This window comes from Pseudorasbora parva, chromosome 17 (genome assembly GCF_024679245.1).
Source record: "Pseudorasbora parva isolate DD20220531a chromosome 17, ASM2467924v1, whole genome shotgun sequence".
NCBI lineage: Eukaryota > Metazoa > Chordata > Actinopteri > Cypriniformes > Gobionidae > Pseudorasbora > Pseudorasbora parva.
In genome coordinates, this window is record NC_090188.1 from 10,945,182 (window position 1) to 10,964,783 (window position 19,602).

Consider the following 19,602-nt stretch of genomic DNA (forward strand, 5'->3'; position numbering starts at 1 on the left):
TAAAAACATAACTTTTGTTGCTAATCTATTCAAATGGTGATTTTTTTTGTCAAATGAAAGTTTTACTAATATCCGGCTGTTTAAAGAATTTAATGCTGTGATAAATTCTCTTCCGGCATTTTTTTATTTTTATTTTTTTGTTGAGACCCTTCCCCCTAGAGTCCTGCTCTCTCAGTTACACTGTAAAAAAAATCAGGTCTCCAATTGAACATTTTCAAGTGACTGATCACATCTAAATTTTTCAGTTGGCCAAATTTAATTTCTGTGAATTAAATTTCATCAATTCACAGAATTTCAATTTGGCCAACTGATAAACTGAAGTTGTTACCATACAAATATTGCATACTAAAATAAATTATAGAAGTGCATTTTAAAAGTCTGCATAAAAAGCACTTTATTCCAAATACTGTGATGTAAGTGATATATGCACTGTCTGTAAAAAGGAAAGTGAAGACATTTGTCATTTGTTTGTAATGATTTGAGTTTCCATGAGTTTCATTAAGGATGAAATGAGTTTGAGTTTCCACATAGAGGGAGGGATTTCATTTGGAATTCGGTTGTCCCTTTTGACACCAGCTGAACCATATGATTCTGATTTAATATGGACTGTAAAATGTGCTGTAAAAAACCCATACAATTGTACCCCCCCCCCCCACACACACACACACATTTTATCACTGAAGGTTGTTCTTGAGGCTCAACATGTAAATGACCTGTAATTTATTATTATATGCAGCTTTGCATGAGTTATGCTAATGTACAAGTAGCAGATTGGACAAAAATGTGACTCATAAAAGCACTGAGTAGCCTGGTCATTCCAGTCATTTGCCTTAAGTGCTGATCCAGCACTGTTTCCAAATGTTTGATGATGGCAGGCTCATTCTGAATTGCAGATGATTCTGTGAAGACACTGAGGACAGCAGAAAGGACACACCCCTGCTATGACCTTGAGCTGTGGTCAGACGCATCAATCGCATGACAGCGTGTGCTTCTGACGCAGATGCGTGTATCCTCCACATTTTTGTGATTTTTTTTTTTTTTTATCTACATGAGGGTAGCCAAACAAAATATTAATGGTACACCTTCATCAGGCTCTTATCAGTTTATTGCCTTCAAAACTTAATGGAAGATTGCATTATTTATTCTAAATTATATATGTATGCATATCATTATTTTGTTTAATTCATGTGCCCCCGTACCGGTAGTCTTTAAATTAAATAACTTCCCCTGCTTCTTGGAGCGACACTTCTTCTCTGATGACGTGCGTCTCAACGTGAAGGCGAGACAACCTGTCACTCACAAGACAAACCACAAACATCCAATCAATTCCTAATGGACACAGACAAGCCCCGCCCTACCGTTTTCCTGTGAGGAGCTGTCAGCAGGGGTTCAGAAAAAAAATCGACAGCTGGCAGCAGGAAGTACCTGCCGATGGCAGCCGGAAGACACTTATTGGCAGCCGGAAGTCAGTCGTTGGCAGCCAGGCAACCTGCCAAAGTAGGCGGCACCTGCCACTTCTCGATCTCCAATCACTAGCCCCCAAAGAGTGACACCAACCAATCAGATGATGACCGGTGACTGCAGCGTGTAAAGTAAACAGCGATGATGTCGGCAGAGCTCGAATGAGTAAATTGATAGGCATCATAAATAAATAACACCTGGCATTCGCGAAAAATCGTTAGGTTAGTTAACTTTAAAATCAGAGAACGACATACCTGAGTTAATTGTTTAAAGAGCTGCGTCTTGTATTTTACATTTAATTAGCATCACCGGCCGCAGTATTGTCTTTCAAACATTAACTTGTCAAAACAGAAGAGTCAACACTGGAGACTGTGGAATATGTATGTTTATGGTAAGAAATGTAAGTAAAAGAGCAGGCTTTTCTAACACAACATTAATGATAGACATGTTTAATCATTTGTAAAACACTGGGATATTCCTTATTTAGGTGTTTTCAAATCTTTAGTTTGATTTATATTCATAATTGTTATAAAAATGTGGGGGAAAAAACACTACTACACTGAATATTGCGCTGGACTGGGGGTTTGACTTTACTAGCCATAATACATTTTGTAATTATTTATCAAAAGTATTTTGGGACGTTTTAAATGTCATTTTGAATGTATCTACTGTGCTTCAGCATGACTCCTACCAGTGAATCTGCTGGTGTCAGTAATAAAGAAGTGAAGGAATAGATTATGTGAGTTCAAGATATTTTTGACTTAAATTTTGGAATATTAGTAATAACCAAATAATATTTTCTAGGAAGACACAGGGCATATTTGATGCAGACGAAACAACAGACAAGGTAACAGCACATTCAGTGTGACAGGCTAATTTCAAGTGTTTCCCCCGTATACAGTATCTTTCTGAATAAAATACAGAATAAATGTTTTTCTTAAGTACTAACTGCACCCATAGGATGTGCATTCTCTATTAAGGAAAGTTACTGTAAGTAGTGATGTTTAGAAAATAATAGTGTTTAATGACAATGTCATTCATTTTTGTTAGTTTTGTATGCCTCATTGTTGCCAGAGAAATGCTACTTAATGTGCTCATTGAGGTGCTGTGATCCTGCTTTTGTAAACTTGGGTCTTGTATGTTTGCATTACAAATTCTGGTGGGAACTCATTCTTGTGAAAGCACACATTTGCTGGTTAGACCAGTGTTTCCCAACTCTGTTCCTGGAGGCAAACCAACAGGTAAACATTTTGAATGTCTCCCTTATATGACCTCTCCATTTCAGGCCTTGGAGCAGAGATGTGCAGTTTCGTTCACAGTCCTGCAGAGTTCAGCTCCAACCCTGATTAACTACACCTGAACCAGCTGATCAGCGTCTTCAGGGTTAGTAAGTACAGGCAGGTGAGTTTTGATCAGGAGCTGTCTCATTTCCGAGGCTACATTTGTCGACCAAAAAGAATCAGAGACCTGTAGACAGTAGCTGTGTCTCATTTCGTTTAATTTCGAAGGCTCCGTCCTGTGTAGGATGCAGTATACGGAGTGTCCTCAATCAGAATTGAGATGTCCTTCGTAGGACACACAGGCAGGAAGTATCACGCTGCTATGCCAACACGTTCAGCCTCTTTGCGCTCTCATGCCAGTTATATGAATTAAAAATTATTTATAACTTTAAAATGACTATGAAATGTTTCCTATCTTGTCAGCAATGTACTGTTTTAAACGTTTAAACAAGCACTAAACAGTTGTAATCCTGTTTACCACAACTATCTGTTTGAGGTAATCGAGCTTAAAAAACGAAAACAAGCTTGAACTAATTGCATTTAAACACCACATCAACACTTGCATGTATATCTGGCGAGGTGCCGTCTTTTCATAAAATAAAAAAAAAAGACGGTTGTTAACGGCGACGCAAAGAATTGTGGGTTATTCCAGCTGTGAAGGATAGAGTTCATGCACACTCCAAATTCCTGTGAAAGAAGGACTCATTCGAAGGTCGCATTTGGAGTGTCCTACTCACTTTTATTTTAAATGAGACGGCCTTTTGACGTATGCAGGCTTCAGATGCGACTGCCGGAGGATGCAGCCTTTAAACACGGCTTATCTAGCGATAACGGTTTAATAGGTATTTGATTGCAAAATGCAATAAGAATAGTATTCACATGGATGTGCATGTATGTATACTACTGTTAATAAGGTCATGTAAATCTTGTGACACAGTTTTCTTATGAATCCTCTAGGCTACACTGGAAGAGGAAAATGGAGAGAGATGCTTCAAGAAACACACTGGTGCCAGGAGAACCATCTCTAACTCAACATCAACAACATAATCAGCTGGTGGTGGATTTCAGGGGAAAGGACAGAGAACACACCCTGTCACCTTTGACGCCTGTAGGGAGCAGGTCAACAGCTTTAAGTTCACATAACTAAAGATCTCACATGGTTTGCGCACAGCCGCACACATAAGCACGTCAGCACCTCTCTTATACCTCATGTGCCTGAGGAAGTTTGGAATGAACCCCAGCATCCTTAGACCATTCTGCATCTGCACTGTGGAGAGCATCAAGAACACTTGGTAGATAAACTGCACTGCAGGTGACCTACAAACCACATTGTAGGAGTTGAGCTTCCCTCCGTCCAGACGGTGTATAAAGCCCAGAGGATCATCAGTGACTCCTGCCACCCGAGCCACGGACTGCTCTCTCTGCAGCACCAGTCCCACACAAGCCGACTGAGGAATGGCTTTTTTCTTTTAGGCTATCAGGCTGCTAAACAACCCGAACTGATGTGCCTTACAACCCCACTCTATGCTATGCCATACACTGCACTTTAGACTCCACACTTTACACAATTTCAACCAAACGTGAACCTAATGTATTATGCACTGCACTTTTAACACCATCAATTCTGCCATCACCTACTTATCAACCTGCTGTACCTCTGTAACTGTACAATGTGTATAATTGGATGCTGAACACTAGTGGTGGTAGGAGAGACCCCTGACATGGTTGTAAAGCACTTTGGGTGTACATCAGTTCATATGAAACCACTGTGCCTCATTCATTCATTCATCTTATGCATTGTGTGTATAATATGTACATTATTTATTGTGTATAATGTGTATTGTTACCTGTTAAGTATGTCCAATTGTATTCTGCACTGCTCTCAGACTTTCACTTACCACAGTGCATGTGCTGTTGCTAATGTGACAATAAAAGTGATTAGATCTGAAAAACACACACAACCAGGTTTCTGAAGTGACGTGTGCCAGTTGCTGGAGAAGTGATTCTTTATTTATTCTGTCTTTATAGTTCCACTCTTAAATTCACTCTCAATAAAACATAGTTAACATTTTGTGACTAGCTCAGTGTTTCTGAATTACATCATGAATCAATTTGTGGGATGTTTGAAACTCATCACACTTTGTTTTTTTTCTAACAACCTACCAAATTCAACATATAGCAATGAACGATATACATATATTTTGTTTATAAAAAGTCAGCTAGCCTATCTACTATAGTAAGTTTTAATCATTTAATATCACAATTATGATAAGGCTGTTATTCATTAAATCACTCGTTCTATATTTGCCTTGCTTCCGGTGGCTAAAAGTGACAGGTACCGCCTACTTCTGGTAGTAAACGGCAGCCGACGTCCGGTTTTAGTGGCAGGTACTGTCGGCTGCCATTGGCAGCAACTTCCTGCTGCCAGCTGCCGATTTTTCGCTGGACCCCTTCTCGGAGCTGTTTCACTCGGACATGTCACAACAGGAAAGAAAAGACCATCACAACTTCCGTTTCATGCCGACTTTAAGATCTAGAGACTAACCTGAGAAAATAAAGGTACACTCAAAAAAAGGGCTAAATTTAAAATTCTAATGCATATAAAAAAATCTCCATCGATTTGGAATACGCATATATAAATCCTATTCCTTTCAATATCATATATGCTTTAATAATTATGGCTTGTTCCACAGCATGTTAATACTGAATATATTTTTCACAATGAATAGATCTACGCTGATTCTAAACACTTTGAATAAACACATTTTTAAAATATGATTTAAATAAAATCAAAAATATATACATAGTTAATAAAGCATAACTTTTTTTTGTTGTTGAGTGCTGAAATCTTATCCGTTTCATTCATGCATGACATTATGATAACATAAATGGTTTATAAGTTTATGTCTAAAATGTTTAATAAAATGTATATGCAATTCAGATTTAGGCCCTAAAAATTTTAAGTGGATAATAAATAAATCAAAGATGCTTTTAGATCAATTCTGGAGAGGATCCGTTTTATGAATTGTATTTTAATCTCTTCTTGTGCTTTTGAAAATAACGAGGACCATGTGAAAGTTTTACAGTGAGGCACATTACTTTTATATGGGTATATTTCACACCAAACTTTACTTGAAAACGTCTTGTTTAATGTACTGTGTTGTGTCCTACCAAAGGGGGCGCTAAAGACAAAGAGATAGAGCCAATAGGATTATATCTGGAAGCTGCTTGACCCCTATGACCTTATGACCCCTGCATGGGCTTATATACACTCAATTAGTTTGCTTTTCTTTCTTTTCTCTCTATGCACAGTGAATGAGGATTATACGTACATTTTTCTTTGGAAATTTGGCATCGTTATGCTAAATATCTTAAACGAGCACAAAAGAACTTTTCACATCAGAGAAATCGAAACTCACGAGTCAGCAACAAATAAACCGCGCAGTTCGACATTGGCTAGTTTAAGATTTCTTTTATTGCTCCACTCACTCTCCCTTAAAAACACAGCACAAAATGTAGTCATTCATATCTCAGCGAAGGAACTAAAATCATCCGGATAAAGTTGGTAATACTGAGGAGAAAAAAGAGAAACATACATAAAATACAAAACTATACATGTAAATTACAGCCTTTTCAGTTTCACAAAACCAGTATTTATCCACTGAGAAAGCCACAATGTGAAATGCTTGATCAAATCCACTGATGTTATCTATTTGACACAGTGTTTATTAAAAGGCCTTGACAACACACATAAATGACCAGCTGAGAATTTCAGAGAATTTTCCTATGGGAAATAATATTCAACATATCCAAGCAGTTTTCAGACCTTTAATCATCGTTATTACAGTCATTAAAAAAAACAAATTAACATCTTATACAACACAAGGCTGGTGAAAACTTCTACATTTTCTTTATTTGGTTGTTTTTTTTCTTTTATATCCTCAAAAATGCTTAGAGAAACTATTTACTACTAGAGAAAAATGACAAGGAGATGCAATAAACAGTCATGTTTTTCATGTTCAAGCCAATTCAGTAGTAATGCACTGCAGTTTGATGCACTGAACACTTTGATGAACCATGAAACAAAAAAAACTGCGCTTTAAAACACGTCCATCAAAATATGATGCGGTGCAGTGCTAAAAAGAGATTGTGGAAAATGTGTATCTATCAAGGTGTTTCCACCACTAGCTAGTAAAAGGAGCCAGCTCCCATGTTTTACAAATCTCCACGATCAAAGAAACAAAACTTGGGCAACTGAATCTTGAGTAAAACGTCAAATATCTTTCAGCTATGGGGATTTAAATCGAGCTGGGAAGAATTTATAGTGCCGGGCCCAACGACAGTAGTTTAATATCACGTATTTTCACATATCTCAAATAAAACGAGAGCTGACAGGGTTGCATTAATTCATTGTTGTAGTGCATACATTGTGATCCAAAAAAAAAATATGCTTGGTTGCACACACAGACCCATCTTATGATGATGAGCAAACAAAAGAAACAAGATAGACTTGATAAGGAATACAAAAGCTATGCCATTAGCAAACTGAACATTTTTTTATTGGTCAAACGGCACAAAGCCAGTCAAAAGAGGTTAAAAATGTTGGGATGTGCATTGTCTGTGCTGTAGCTCTAGATGGCAGAAGTATCCTGTACCTTGTGAACATATCAGATCATGAAAATGATTCGTTCCCAATAGAGTCTAGAAGAAGCACAGCCCATGTGTGTGATCACTGCCGGGGACGTCAATCAAAGTCGTGTGTTCATGTCACAAAAACAAGCATTATGTTAGAATGAAGGCCAAAACTAACATGGCTATTTTCCAACATTTAAAGCCATTGAAACGCTATACACTATATTCAGAATAAATAGAACCTGATATTACACCCATGGGAAATTTGCTATGATTGTTTTTTAAAACGAGAAAAAAAAAACGAGCAGGACGTTGTAATGGTCCTGCTAAATAGTTCAAATCATAATTGCTAAAAGAGCGTTTCTGTTATTCAAGCTATGGTTTAAAAGGTGGGCAGATCTTTGACAATCCATTTTATGAAAGAAAAGAGAAATGAATAAATCGGAAAGCTTGGATTTATTTAACTCGCAAGTTTCCCGCAGGTAAAATTCCTAATGAAGGTAAATCTCTTTCACACAAAAACACAAATCTCATGATGCTACAATGAAGTTAATTTCCCTCAGGAAGAAATTGGAATTCTTTACATTCGCAACATACACGTTAAGGCCTGATTTACTAAAGTCTTTCACTAACGCACTCGAGTCTTCAGCAAATGCAAAAATTAGCAGCATAGCCAGTGACTAGTCACCGTATGGTATCATTTTTGCACATGCTAAGAACCGTAGCGTCGCACTTTAGTAAATCTAGCCCTTGATAGGATAAATATTATAATTAGATGATCCAGATTATTTAGTAATTAGCTGATATAAAATAAAGCCTAGGCTGAGTCGATTTCACAATGACTAAATTCAGAATGTGGAAATAGTTTTCTAAAGAAGTGGAATGATACATAATTCCCTCATTGCTCCTTCAGATTCCTTTTTTTGTTCCATTCGAGGGGTTTGTGGAGATACAAATGCACCTACAAAATGTGAGATCACATCACCCCCACGAAACTTCAAGTTTGTTTTAATGTCTTGTCCACGTAGAAAGGAATTGAATATATTATTAAAACGGGGGTCTTTAGGACAGGGAAATAAAAAGTGCTTATATGCATCGACTCCATCAGAACCAGCGCAGACACGTCCACACACACACGGCTCCAACGGTGGATTTCAACTCTTGTACAACAGCAGTACAACGGCAGTAGTTGGAATGATCCGAGATCGAGCGCACACTGATTCATTATGGTTAGCCAACAACTTACAGGAACAGATCGGACAAACGAACGAAGAGAAAAAAAACATCGAAACGACGAAACAAGTTGAGTCTCAGTCCTCGTGCCCAGTGCTGTGCGGCATCCACGCGTGTCCCGGAGCATGCGACGCCCCCGCCGGTCCGCTAGAGGGTGGAGGAGAGGGGAGGGTTATACGCGGGCCGAGCGATCACACGTGCAGGATCTCCATACTGTAATCCTCTGTCTCTGTGTACTGGGAAGAGTTTGTGTCCGACTGCGCCGGCCCGAGCGCCTCTTTATTCTCCAAGTTGGGCTCCAGAAGAGAGGGCTTATCAAAAACGTTCTTTTTACAGGTCTCTGGGCGGTTCTGCACATATATTACTCTGTTGTAAGCCTTGAGTCTCTTCCACAACTGGATGTAGACTTTGCATTGCACGTACATGAACACCAGTCCGCCAGTGAAGCCTATGGCCACCACCACCAGCTTGGTCCAAAAAGGCCATTCCAATATACCTGCATGACAAACGAGAGGGAGAAGGTGATCAAAGCAAACCTCTGCCAGCAGGTCACATTTCACATCTGTTTACTATGGAGCTAATTGAGTATCAACATATGCACACACAGGATACACAAATGCACACACACAACAAAAAACAAAAAAATCACAAATGCACACACAATTTAAAAAGCACAGAAGATTCACAAACATACAAAATTCATAAATACACACAAAATTCAGAAATGCAAAGAAAATTTAAAAATGCACTCAAGATTCAGAAATGTATTTCTGATGCACACACCAATATACCTTGATTTACAAACTGCTTGCGGTCTGTGAGCGTCACTGCATTTGTGTTTGAATTTTAAGACTCCCCTGACTTGGCTCGACACACAAATGCCCTTTTTAAACATAGACAGTAACGCCGCATTCACACGGGGCGTAGGTGTTAACTCTTCCCATTTACTTTGAATGGGTGACATCATCCTTTGCCGAACTGAATTGTGGGTTCCGTCGCGCCGCTTCACTCGCATTGCAAGCGGCAGAAGTTGAAGATTTCTCAACTTTTCAAGCGCCAGCGCAGGCGTCATCCAATCAGATCGCCGTATGCAAATATCCTACAGCAGACGCTAGCCAATTGCGTTCATTACTGCTCCGTGAACCATCCAGACGCAGCTCCCGGACCACTACGTGGTATTCTTCCCGCTGTCTGCGCTTTTTCAGGATTTAATGTACTTAACAGCTTCGTGCACCTGTGCAGTGCACTGACAACAACTACACGGGCAATCGCACTCACACATACAACCAAATCGGCATCCATTTCGCCTCACAGACTAGCTGTCATAAAAAGGCACTTTTTTGTGTTGTGTTTTGGTCCAAGCGGCAAGTTAATGTGATTGGCTGTTGTCACTATGACGATTGCGTCAGCACTAGCTTCAGCCACGCCCTCCGTCAAGCGTTAACGCCTACGCCCCGTGTGAATGAGGCGTAAAAGAAATGGACAGAGCGTTCCCATAGACTTCAACGGCGGATAATGAGGTCAATTAGAGGCACTCACTTCCTGATGGCTGAGCGAACCGCGCAGGCTCAGACTGAGCTTGATGACGTAGATGTGACGTGAGCAACCTGTTTGACAGCTGTAGGTCTTTTAGTAGTTGTGGAAAGTGAAATCTGAATCACGTTTAAATATTTTCTCCCGTTGCTTTTGGCTCACTATGGGCTTCTCCCCATTCTTCTCCCTTGACTTTATCAGACTTTATGTCTCCACGTCCCCCGGACTGTCTCATAGACAGTAAAAGATTGCCTGCGAGCGTCTCCTCAGGTCTATACGGTAATTTCTCAACTGTGCGACAGAGTCGTGTTGGTTATGACGCAATCGTTAGCCTATTTTTACAAAAACAGCTTCTACGGGGCGATAGTGTAAGATACAAGGTAATGGAGCCTCTTATGCATTTTCGTGTGGCTTTAGAAATAAACAATGGACAAATGGAGTCTTTAAACGCCTCAGATGTAAAGTTATTCACTGTCAAAGTGACTCAAAAATGAATGGGAGTCAATGGGATGCTAACAGCAGGTGATGGCTTGGTAAGCAATGGCCGCCCCTAGGGGTGGAACCCTTTCCGAGCGCTAGATTACCCCCTTGTTTTTAAACAGGGAATGATCAGCAACCAATCAGATATCACCCTTGTTTTAGGCAATCACAAGAACGCACCCCCCGTGGGGGATTGTTAACTTATAAGCCAATCACATGAACGTGTTCACACATCGCAATATACAGGTGGTGCGAGCAAGCGCGAATGCAAGCGTGGGCTAGCGTGGTGGAGGACTTCTGGCAGATGCCTGTATTTTCTTTCTTGGAGTTTGTCGCTGTTTGTCAGCTGCCAATGGCAATAGTAACTCAAGCGCAAAACAGTTAATAACTATTTGCTTGTATATCACTATATTAGCTGTTTATTAAGGCACATAACGCCTTATTATGAGTGACCATATTCTACGTCTTTATATACATGAACAGTAATTAGAAGTTTGAGGCAAAAGTCAATAGTTAATAGAGAGAATTCGACCCCAAACTAAAGTGATACACATACACACAAACAAATAAATACACTCAAAGTATGAAACATAAGGGTCAATGACAAATAACAGCGTCCACGGCAACGGAAGAAAAGCCAGAAAATCAATGAACATGCATATAATAAATATATTTATCATAAATAAATCTCCATCCATCCATCCCATATTTTTATGCATCCATCTTTCTATCATCCATCCCATATTTGTATACACATCTTTCTATTCATCCATCCATCCCATATTTCTATACACCCATCCATCCATCCATCCATCCATCCATCCCATATTTCTATACACCCACCTTTCTATACATCCATCCATCCATCTTTCTATCTATCCATCCATCCATCCATCCATCCCATTGTGGTGTGGCAAGCAGCGGGGCGAGGGACCGCGAGAGCGGGCCGGTGATTAACGTTCACGAGTGCCAGCTGCTTGCCACACCACACCCATATTTCTATACACCTATCTTTCTATTCATCCATCCATCCATCCATCCATCCATCCATCCATCCATCCATCCATCCATCCATCCATCCATCCATCATTCCATATTTCTATTATCATCTTATATTTTAAGGGACTTTCTGACATTGACATGATATTTGATCCTCTATATGATATCGTTTTAATTTATGTTATTTTAAGACCTGTCCTGGGGAAAAAATAAGAAAAGAAAATGTAATCTTATGTCATTGACCCATATGCAGCAAACCTAAACCAAGACTGCCGTAATACATTGCCCTACAGCAATATTGTCTAAAGTCTATGTGCATATGAAGTGATTATGGATTAAAAACACAAGATCTAAAATATATACATTAAGCACAACACTGGGGCAAACACAGGAGCGGGGATGCAAAGACAGGCGGCTGGAGTCCTGATATCCCACCAAGCTGCTAAAGAGCCAGCAATGGAAACTGGGCTATGCTTCAGAATGCAAATACAGCATTTTCACCCTTGACCATTTGACCAAAATCATTAGAAATGTGAGACCAGCAGCAAACACATTTGAGGTGTGTCTCAGCACACCTTCATTGGAAATAAATTCTGCCAAACTTTGAGTTGTTTACAGATGCTTTCCTCTGTGGAATAAAGCTTTTCGAAATGTCGGGAAAGATCAAGTGTGAGGGAATTGCCATGTGCTACAGCACGTCTCTAAATGCTACAGTCTGTTCAAGCACAAGGCCTTGGACAAGGAATACTGTACTGCTTTCGGAGGCTCCATAACTCAGGATGGGGTGCAGCTTTAGTCCACCTGACATGATTATCGAAGGCAGAGGGCAAAGAATGAGGTTAGTGCCAAACTTACAGGACAGTCTTTTGCGTTTTTGCAAACCTGCTTGCTTGTATATTACAATATACTTATTATATACAAAGGACCATTTGATTAGTCCATTTCATTCATTGCACTGACATCTACACATCTGCCTGAGCAATATTAGAGGAGAGCAGATCGATACAGATTTATGTCATTTTCAAATTCGATAAAAACACGCCACAGTCCTTTAAAATGCAGCGCTCGCCTCTTTGTTCCACGCGTTACCTTTGCAGTCATGAACAATTGCTTTCTCTTTAATTTTTTTGTGCCTGAATATATCCAGAAAATAGATTTAAGAAAAAAAGTGCTCAGGCTGTGATAAGTGGCCATCAAGCCTGAAATTGCCTTTGTCCAGCATATTCACAACTGGCAGTATGGGGCAGCCGTGCACACTGCGTTCAGAGCGCGTTCTCGCTGTGAAGCATTATTGCCTTTATTCAGGCTGCAACTAGCATTCATGCCAGAGATGGCTGATGTAGCTGGGGGAGGAAGATAGGGAGGGACCTTCAAAAAAATGATTACAGTTTGAGGAAAGAGTTAGGAGGAAAGAATGGTAAATGTAAAAGCGTTTACCTGGTATCCTCCCCGCTGCATGGTTAAAAAAAAATGTGTTACTATTTCACTATTGGCAAAAGGTGAAGCCACTGATAGGAGTGGATGGTCAGGGGTGCAGGTGGGAATCATATCTTAAGAGAACTGCCAGTTAAGAATGGCAAGAGATGAGGAATGGACACGTGGAAACATTCAGATGTGTGCATGCACTGCCTCTTGACTCTGCTCTAGCCTTACCATGCAAGATGAAGAAAAGTCAATGGTGTAACCATGGTAACAGTGATCAAAGATCTTCCTCAAAGCTTCAGTTCTTGTACAATGAGGCGCGTGTGAATGGGCTCTTAATGTTAGGAGCAAATCAGTAAAGTGCCTGCTGTCAACACAGCCATCAGCGTACGGGTCGAGGTCAGTGCTAAAACTCACCCAGAGTGCGGTCAAAGGATTGGTGTGTTTTAGTCAAGCAAACACTTGCACCCCAGATCAAATCCAAAATGGAAAAAAGATCCATTGCCGTCATATTCAGCTAACACACATCCGGCCCGGCACTCCACAGCTCCCTAATGGTATTGATTTGGTGGAGTCTGAGAGATGATCTGTGAGTAAATCTACTCTCCTATTAGAGTACTTGTTCCCATGTAGTTAAAAGTGTTAGTTCACCCCAAAATGAAAATGATCCCATAATTTACTCACCGTAAAGCCACTAAGATATACGTGTCTTTTTTCTTTCAGCCAAACACAATTAGAGTTATGTTAAAAATATCCTGGCTCTTCAATGCTTTATAATAAGAGTAAATGGTACCCTAGATTTTAAAGCCCAAAAAATGCATCCATCCATCATAAAAGTGCTCCACAGGGCTTCAGGGGGTTAATAAAGGCCTTCTGAAGTAGAAGTGATACTTTTCCTAAGAAAAACAAATTTTTATAACTTCATAAACCATAATCACAGACTTCCGGTAATGGCTGTACGCAAGTGTAGTTCCTAGACGCATGATGTATTTACAAACGAGGAAGCGCAGAGGATAGAGCAGAACAAAACACTGGTTATGAATTAGAAGTCTAAAATGAGAATTTTTAAAGAGAAATGTTAGAGGAGCTTACATTTGTTTCCTAGCCGTATTTGCTGTTACCGTGAGAGGCATCTACCCTTACCTAAGCTTACGATACTCCTACATCCAACAGGATGCCCGAGGTCACTCTTGTGGCATATGGCCGGAAGCCACAGGAAGCCTGGGTATAAAGTCATGGTAAGTAAGTGGATAGTAAGCGGAAGCCAGTAAGTCATAAATATGGATATTTTTTTGCTTCAGAAGGCATTTATTAACTCATAGAGCCGTATGAATGACTTATGATGGATGGATGCACTTTTTTGGGATTCAGAATCTAGGGTACCATTCACACCAATTATGAAACTTAAGAAGAGATACATCAGAAGTTTTGTAAAATCAGCCAATCAGTTTAGAGTTTTACAGTTGTGTGTCTAAGGGTACATTTACACAACAACATTTTAAAAAAACGACACCGTTGTCAAAACGATCCCTGTTCACACAGAGCCGGGAAACTGATTACAAAAAGCTGTATTCTGCTGCCAGGCCAGTACAAACTTCCACTTTGAAAACACTTTTAAAAAGTTTGCCTTTTCAGGTCCTCAAGACGCCGTTGACGTGTAAATGGACGGCCAAAGCGCAATTTTTAGTTGAAAACGGTGTCGTGTAAACAGCCCCTAATATGTATTAGTGAACAAATTGTGCTGCATCTGTGAATGTGCCATCTGAGAATGAAAGTATGAGCGCACCAACTCGCACACATTTTTAAAATTAAACGCCCGTTTTGCGTTACCTGCATCTCAAAGAAAGGATAAACCATCTGCATGTAGGTAATGAATACATCAAGATATGCATCATTGAGAACAACAAACAGTTGTCAGTCAGAGGAATGCGATCGTTCCATAAGAAACAGAACAATCCGGGGGGAACGTAAGGACAGCTGGAGGGGGGATGGAGCTGTATGGAAGCAGGCAGACAGATCTGGATGAGGAATCGGTGGATGTAGTGCTAAACTGGCTAGTGAAGGGTGGGTGTGGCTAACCTTGTTTAATCTCCTCTGCCGTGCGGTCAATGAGGACGTAGAGCGACCAGACGACACACGTGATGGCGATGACGTGAAAAGTGACCGAGCACATGATCTTCCTCCTCTCGCTGGCGGTCATCTGAAGCTTCTCCCACTGCAGACACAGATATTAAAAAGACATTAAAAAATAACATATTTAATCTTAAATTTGTTGTAAAAGGACTTTGAGTGCAGCACAAACAAAATCGGTGACCTGGCCTTTCTGCTCAATAAATATATCTCGTGTGTTAGTGAGAGTGATCTCTGGACTATGTGCAGGTCTCTATGTCAAGCTAAATTTTCACATTTATCAGAAAAATATTATATTAACAAAGAATAATCAATTAATTTGTGTTTATTTAAACTGCAGTACCAATTAAACCCCCAAATATACTACACAGCTAGTGCTGCATGATAAATCGTATTTTAATAGTGATCACGATTTCTGCTTCTTTCAATTAAACATAATTGTCTGTGCTATTTGCCTGCTGGTTATTTATCCCGTTTCATTTTGATTTGACATTTGTGATATCTTGTACTGTTAACAATCCTCCGCATGTGTATTTGCGGGTGCCACAGATGTCAAGAGTTTAAATCTCTTCTCTTAAATGGATGCATTTTCTGTCCAGTGTTACTTTATCTTTCCAACCTGGCAACCGTGTGCACAGACTCTCCCTGCTTAGGGGAAAAAGCGCTGATAATCTGAAAACACTGGCAAACATGTAGGTTGGAGTTTATTGATCTCCAGTGTGATATTTTGCTCAAATGGAAGTGTAATACAGCCAAGTCAGATTTATTTCACAAGCTGTTTGCACTAAATCTCCAAGCAAACCTCAATAAAGAACAATAATTAGTTATAATAACCTGAATCTTGACTGTATCGTTTGCAATTATGGTTGCTGAAAAAATACAGATATAGTTTTTAATAGAAAAATGTTGACAATCTGGATGGTCCTAAAAAGGAATTTTACTGGTTTAGCACCCATTTTAAGAGTATGCAATTTGTATGATAAATAGAATACATCAGGAAACCAGATAAAGTAAAATAAACCATGCAAGTTGACAATCTCTTGATTTGTGCTGCTTATCTGCTGCTTATGTGAAAGTGCAATAATTCTGATGAAATGTAAAAATGGAACGATCAGTTAAATCAGTTTAAGTTTATTCCTATACACATACTGCATGGTTAAAAGCTTGTTTAAAGCCATAGTTCACCCAAAAATGTTGTTTTAAACACAACTTTCTTTCTCCTGTGAAGAGATTTTGAAGAATGTTGGTAACCAAACCATTTTGGTGACCACTGACTTCCATTGTAAAAATTGTAAATGAAAAAAAAAAAAAAAAAAAAAAAAAATATATATATATATATATATATATATATATATATATATATATATATATATATATATATATATATATATATATATATATATATATATATATATATATATATATATATATTCTACAGAAGAAAGCAAGTCAAACAGGTTTAGAAAGACATGATTGTGAATAAATGTCAGCAACAAATACTGCAAACAGGTGGAAGTACATCCCCATTCAATCTTTAGAGAAACATTAACAGCAGAATGGGAAGTACAAAGGGTGATTCTTTGTAAGATTCTTTGATTGCTTTGTAAGAGCAAAGGGCACGAACAACATGCCATGTACTGTACTATGTACATTCAATTCACTCATACTCATGGCAACATATACATTCTCACACTATCTGTGAATTGGCACGAAATAAACTCATAACACAGGATTAATGAATAAAGTATAACATGAAACACATACAACAGTATACTACTATACTAACTATACACTATACTGTCTGTGGTTCGGCCACCGGCGGGAGATGTAGCGGTCACAGATCTGTCAGAAGAAAACATGAACTGTGCACCGTAAGTCTTGTTTTTTATAAAACACATTTGCTAACTACCAAATCCTTCGTGATGAGAAACGGCTAACGTTATATCACGTAAGGTTCTTATCTCACAATATTAGTGTGGACGGATATTAGGAGTGTGACATACGCCTGATCAAATCTTATTAGTTTCTATAATTGGTAAGTATCAATACTCCTAGATTACCAGTGCCAGCTTTGCTATTGCCTGATATTTAATGATAATCTGTACAGTATTGTAATCTGAGCATCTGAGTGTTCATATCGTTAGCTATGTATACATCTATAAGATAACACTGGTCTCTCACTGAGACATCTGCCATGTTCTCCACTGGTTCTCCTCACACAACAACTCAATATATCTCCTCTAATCTAGATCTGTCTAATCCTGGACTGTCCCTAATTGCATGGCTGTGGTCCGTGATATTAGTATGAATAAACATCTACAATTTCCACAGCGTACGTCTGAACTGTCATTGCGATCCATTGTTTTCCTATTGTTGAAATTTACTGCACTCACTTGTGTCACATCACTTCATGTCACTTGTTTTTGGCATTTTTAGACACGGAAGTAAAAGTCTCACAAAAACGACTCCGGAAGCTTTAGGTGCGTATATATTATTAGTATGTCTGAAAGAAAATCTAAGTTATTTTTCTATACATTGACTCACTATACATTGGGCTCTTAAACTGCAAAATGCCCTTTAAGCACAATCTCTATGGTGACACAAAGGCTGCCCTTACAGATGTCCTATTTTAAGCCCCATTTGAGACACACAGCATCAGAAATTTAATTAAGAGAGGAAGCAGTGGATAAAGACTGAGCACTGAACACTGAAGTGGCTGAACGTTCATGTCAGTCAAAAACAATTCATTATAACAAATCATTTTTTTAAAAACTCCTACAGGCTTCATGGACTAACCTGCTTTCAATCATCTTAAAAGGACAGATTGTTTGTCATCTACACTGATCAACTCTTGTATCTGCATATTAAATAACACAAAGCAGAGTTTCATTAAAATATCTTAGTTAAATTATTGTTGCTTGATTACCCTCCAGTAAATGTACAGTGATTTAATTGTGTCAAATGTTGCAAACCAATTCCCTAGACCCAAAAGGGTTTGTAACATCACATGCTCGTGGTGTATTACTTCATTATACATGCCCTTGAGTGGTGTTACAAACACTTCTTTCATCAAGCACCTATATTAGCTTTTATTACCTATATACTGCAAGCTATTAACGGTTGACAGGCAGCAACAGCATCATTGACAAAATGACACAATAACTGCAGTTTTCAAATTATTATATTATATTATATTTTTATTATATTATATTATATTAAAACTATATATTTTTCAATCATATATAACTGAATTCTTCAATAGAGAGTTTAAGCCTTGAGCAAAATCAGCCCGTGAAAAAAAAAAAAAAAAAAGTATGTGTGAAAACAGCATATGAAAATAGAGCAAAATATAGTCTGGCCAACATGATAAGCTGATCATATTTGTTAGCCGATATCCAAAAAAGGGTTGATATTAAAATTCCTAATTTATTTTATATCTTGGTAACAGAAGATTCTTGTCACATTATTTCAGAATTGTCACTGGACTATAGAAATGTGAGAACTGTATAATTTCATTTTAAACTGAAAATAAGATCCATCCATCCATGATGAAAAGATAAACTATGTGTAACTCCCTAGCAGTTAAAAAACAAAATGGCATGCACATTGCAGAAGCACCTGTTACACATGGGAAAATGATTTCTTCTGATCATTTAAAGATAATATTTGATGCTGCTGTTTTGATTATCTGGGAACACCGCTATGGTCAATAGCTGCAATTTTTTAGAACTGATATTGCCCAAAGCGCGCGAGAGAATATCCTACTGCTCATAAAACGCTCACTACTACGCTTAAGAAACATAACTTCTCACCATCTCTAAAAATCCATGCCAATGTTGATCCTGGTATTATTAGGAGCTCTGTCGCATTTATATAAAGAAACACGCACAGGCGATTGATGTTTGTACGCAATTTCACACAAAGATGATGTAGTATTGACTGACTAAATTTTGAACAAAAAAAAAGTTACATAGTGTACTTTTTAATAAATACTGTTAATGCATTAACTAATGGGACCTGGCTTATTGTAAAGTGTTCCCCCATACAAAGGCCTTTATAGCATGTTTGCCATTTTATAGAGTCTATAATGTTGTGTATATGCAGTACGAGCAGGTGCTCAACCCATATATTTTTGAGTGTATACATGTATGTGACATTACCTTGCGGAGTGGCTTGAGCTTGGTCTCCATGATGAAGTCATACTTGCAGAGCTCGCAGCAGCGCGTGTCTGAGCTCTTGATCCACTGCTGCAGGCAGCCCTGATGAACAAACCGCAAACTCCCAGTGCAATGACAGGGTGTTATCAGTGGACTCTCATCATCCCCCTCACAGTGACAAATCCTACAGTTATTTACAGAGAGAGAGGGAGAAACACTTGGTCATTCTCCTAAAACAAATGCAAAGCAATATGACCAACCACACATTGAAGAGA

General features: G+C 38.8%; 1 protein-coding gene and 1 long non-coding RNA gene across 9 annotated transcripts in view; one reads left to right on the forward strand and one right to left on the reverse strand.

The window, feature by feature from the left end:
• The first annotated feature begins 1,405 nt into the window (after nucleotides 1-1,405).
• Nucleotides 1,406-4,847, forward strand: LOC137044802 (uncharacterized). Of its 2 annotated transcripts, none has more exons than XR_010898639.1 (4): nucleotides 1,406-1,861; nucleotides 2,266-2,308; nucleotides 2,747-2,862; nucleotides 3,699-4,847. It is a non-coding gene; the product is annotated as an uncharacterized lncRNA (long non-coding RNA). The 2 variants fall into 2 exon arrangements; XR_010898640.1 differs by having other exon boundaries at nucleotides 1,406-1,852.
• A 1,708-nt stretch (nucleotides 4,848-6,555) lies between these two features.
• The window catches only part of marchf8 (membrane-associated ring finger (C3HC4) 8), a 123,541-nt gene continuing 110,494 nt past the window's right edge, over nucleotides 6,556-19,602 (reverse strand). For 5 of the 7 annotated variants that reach the window (XM_067422527.1, XM_067422526.1, XM_067422523.1 and 2 more), the window contains 4 exons: nucleotides 19,331-19,511; nucleotides 15,120-15,255; nucleotides 13,056-13,070; nucleotides 6,556-9,102 (listed from right to left, as the gene is read on the reverse strand). In XM_067422527.1, the coding sequence (XP_067278628.1) occupies nucleotides 8,798-9,102; nucleotides 13,056-13,070; nucleotides 15,120-15,255; nucleotides 19,331-19,511 (637 nt within the window). In that variant the 3' untranslated portion in view covers nucleotides 6,556-8,797. The remainder of the gene's footprint in view (nucleotides 9,103-13,055; nucleotides 13,071-15,119; nucleotides 15,256-19,330; nucleotides 19,512-19,602) is intronic. The other 2 variants (XM_067422529.1, XM_067422525.1) reach the window with 1 other exon arrangement.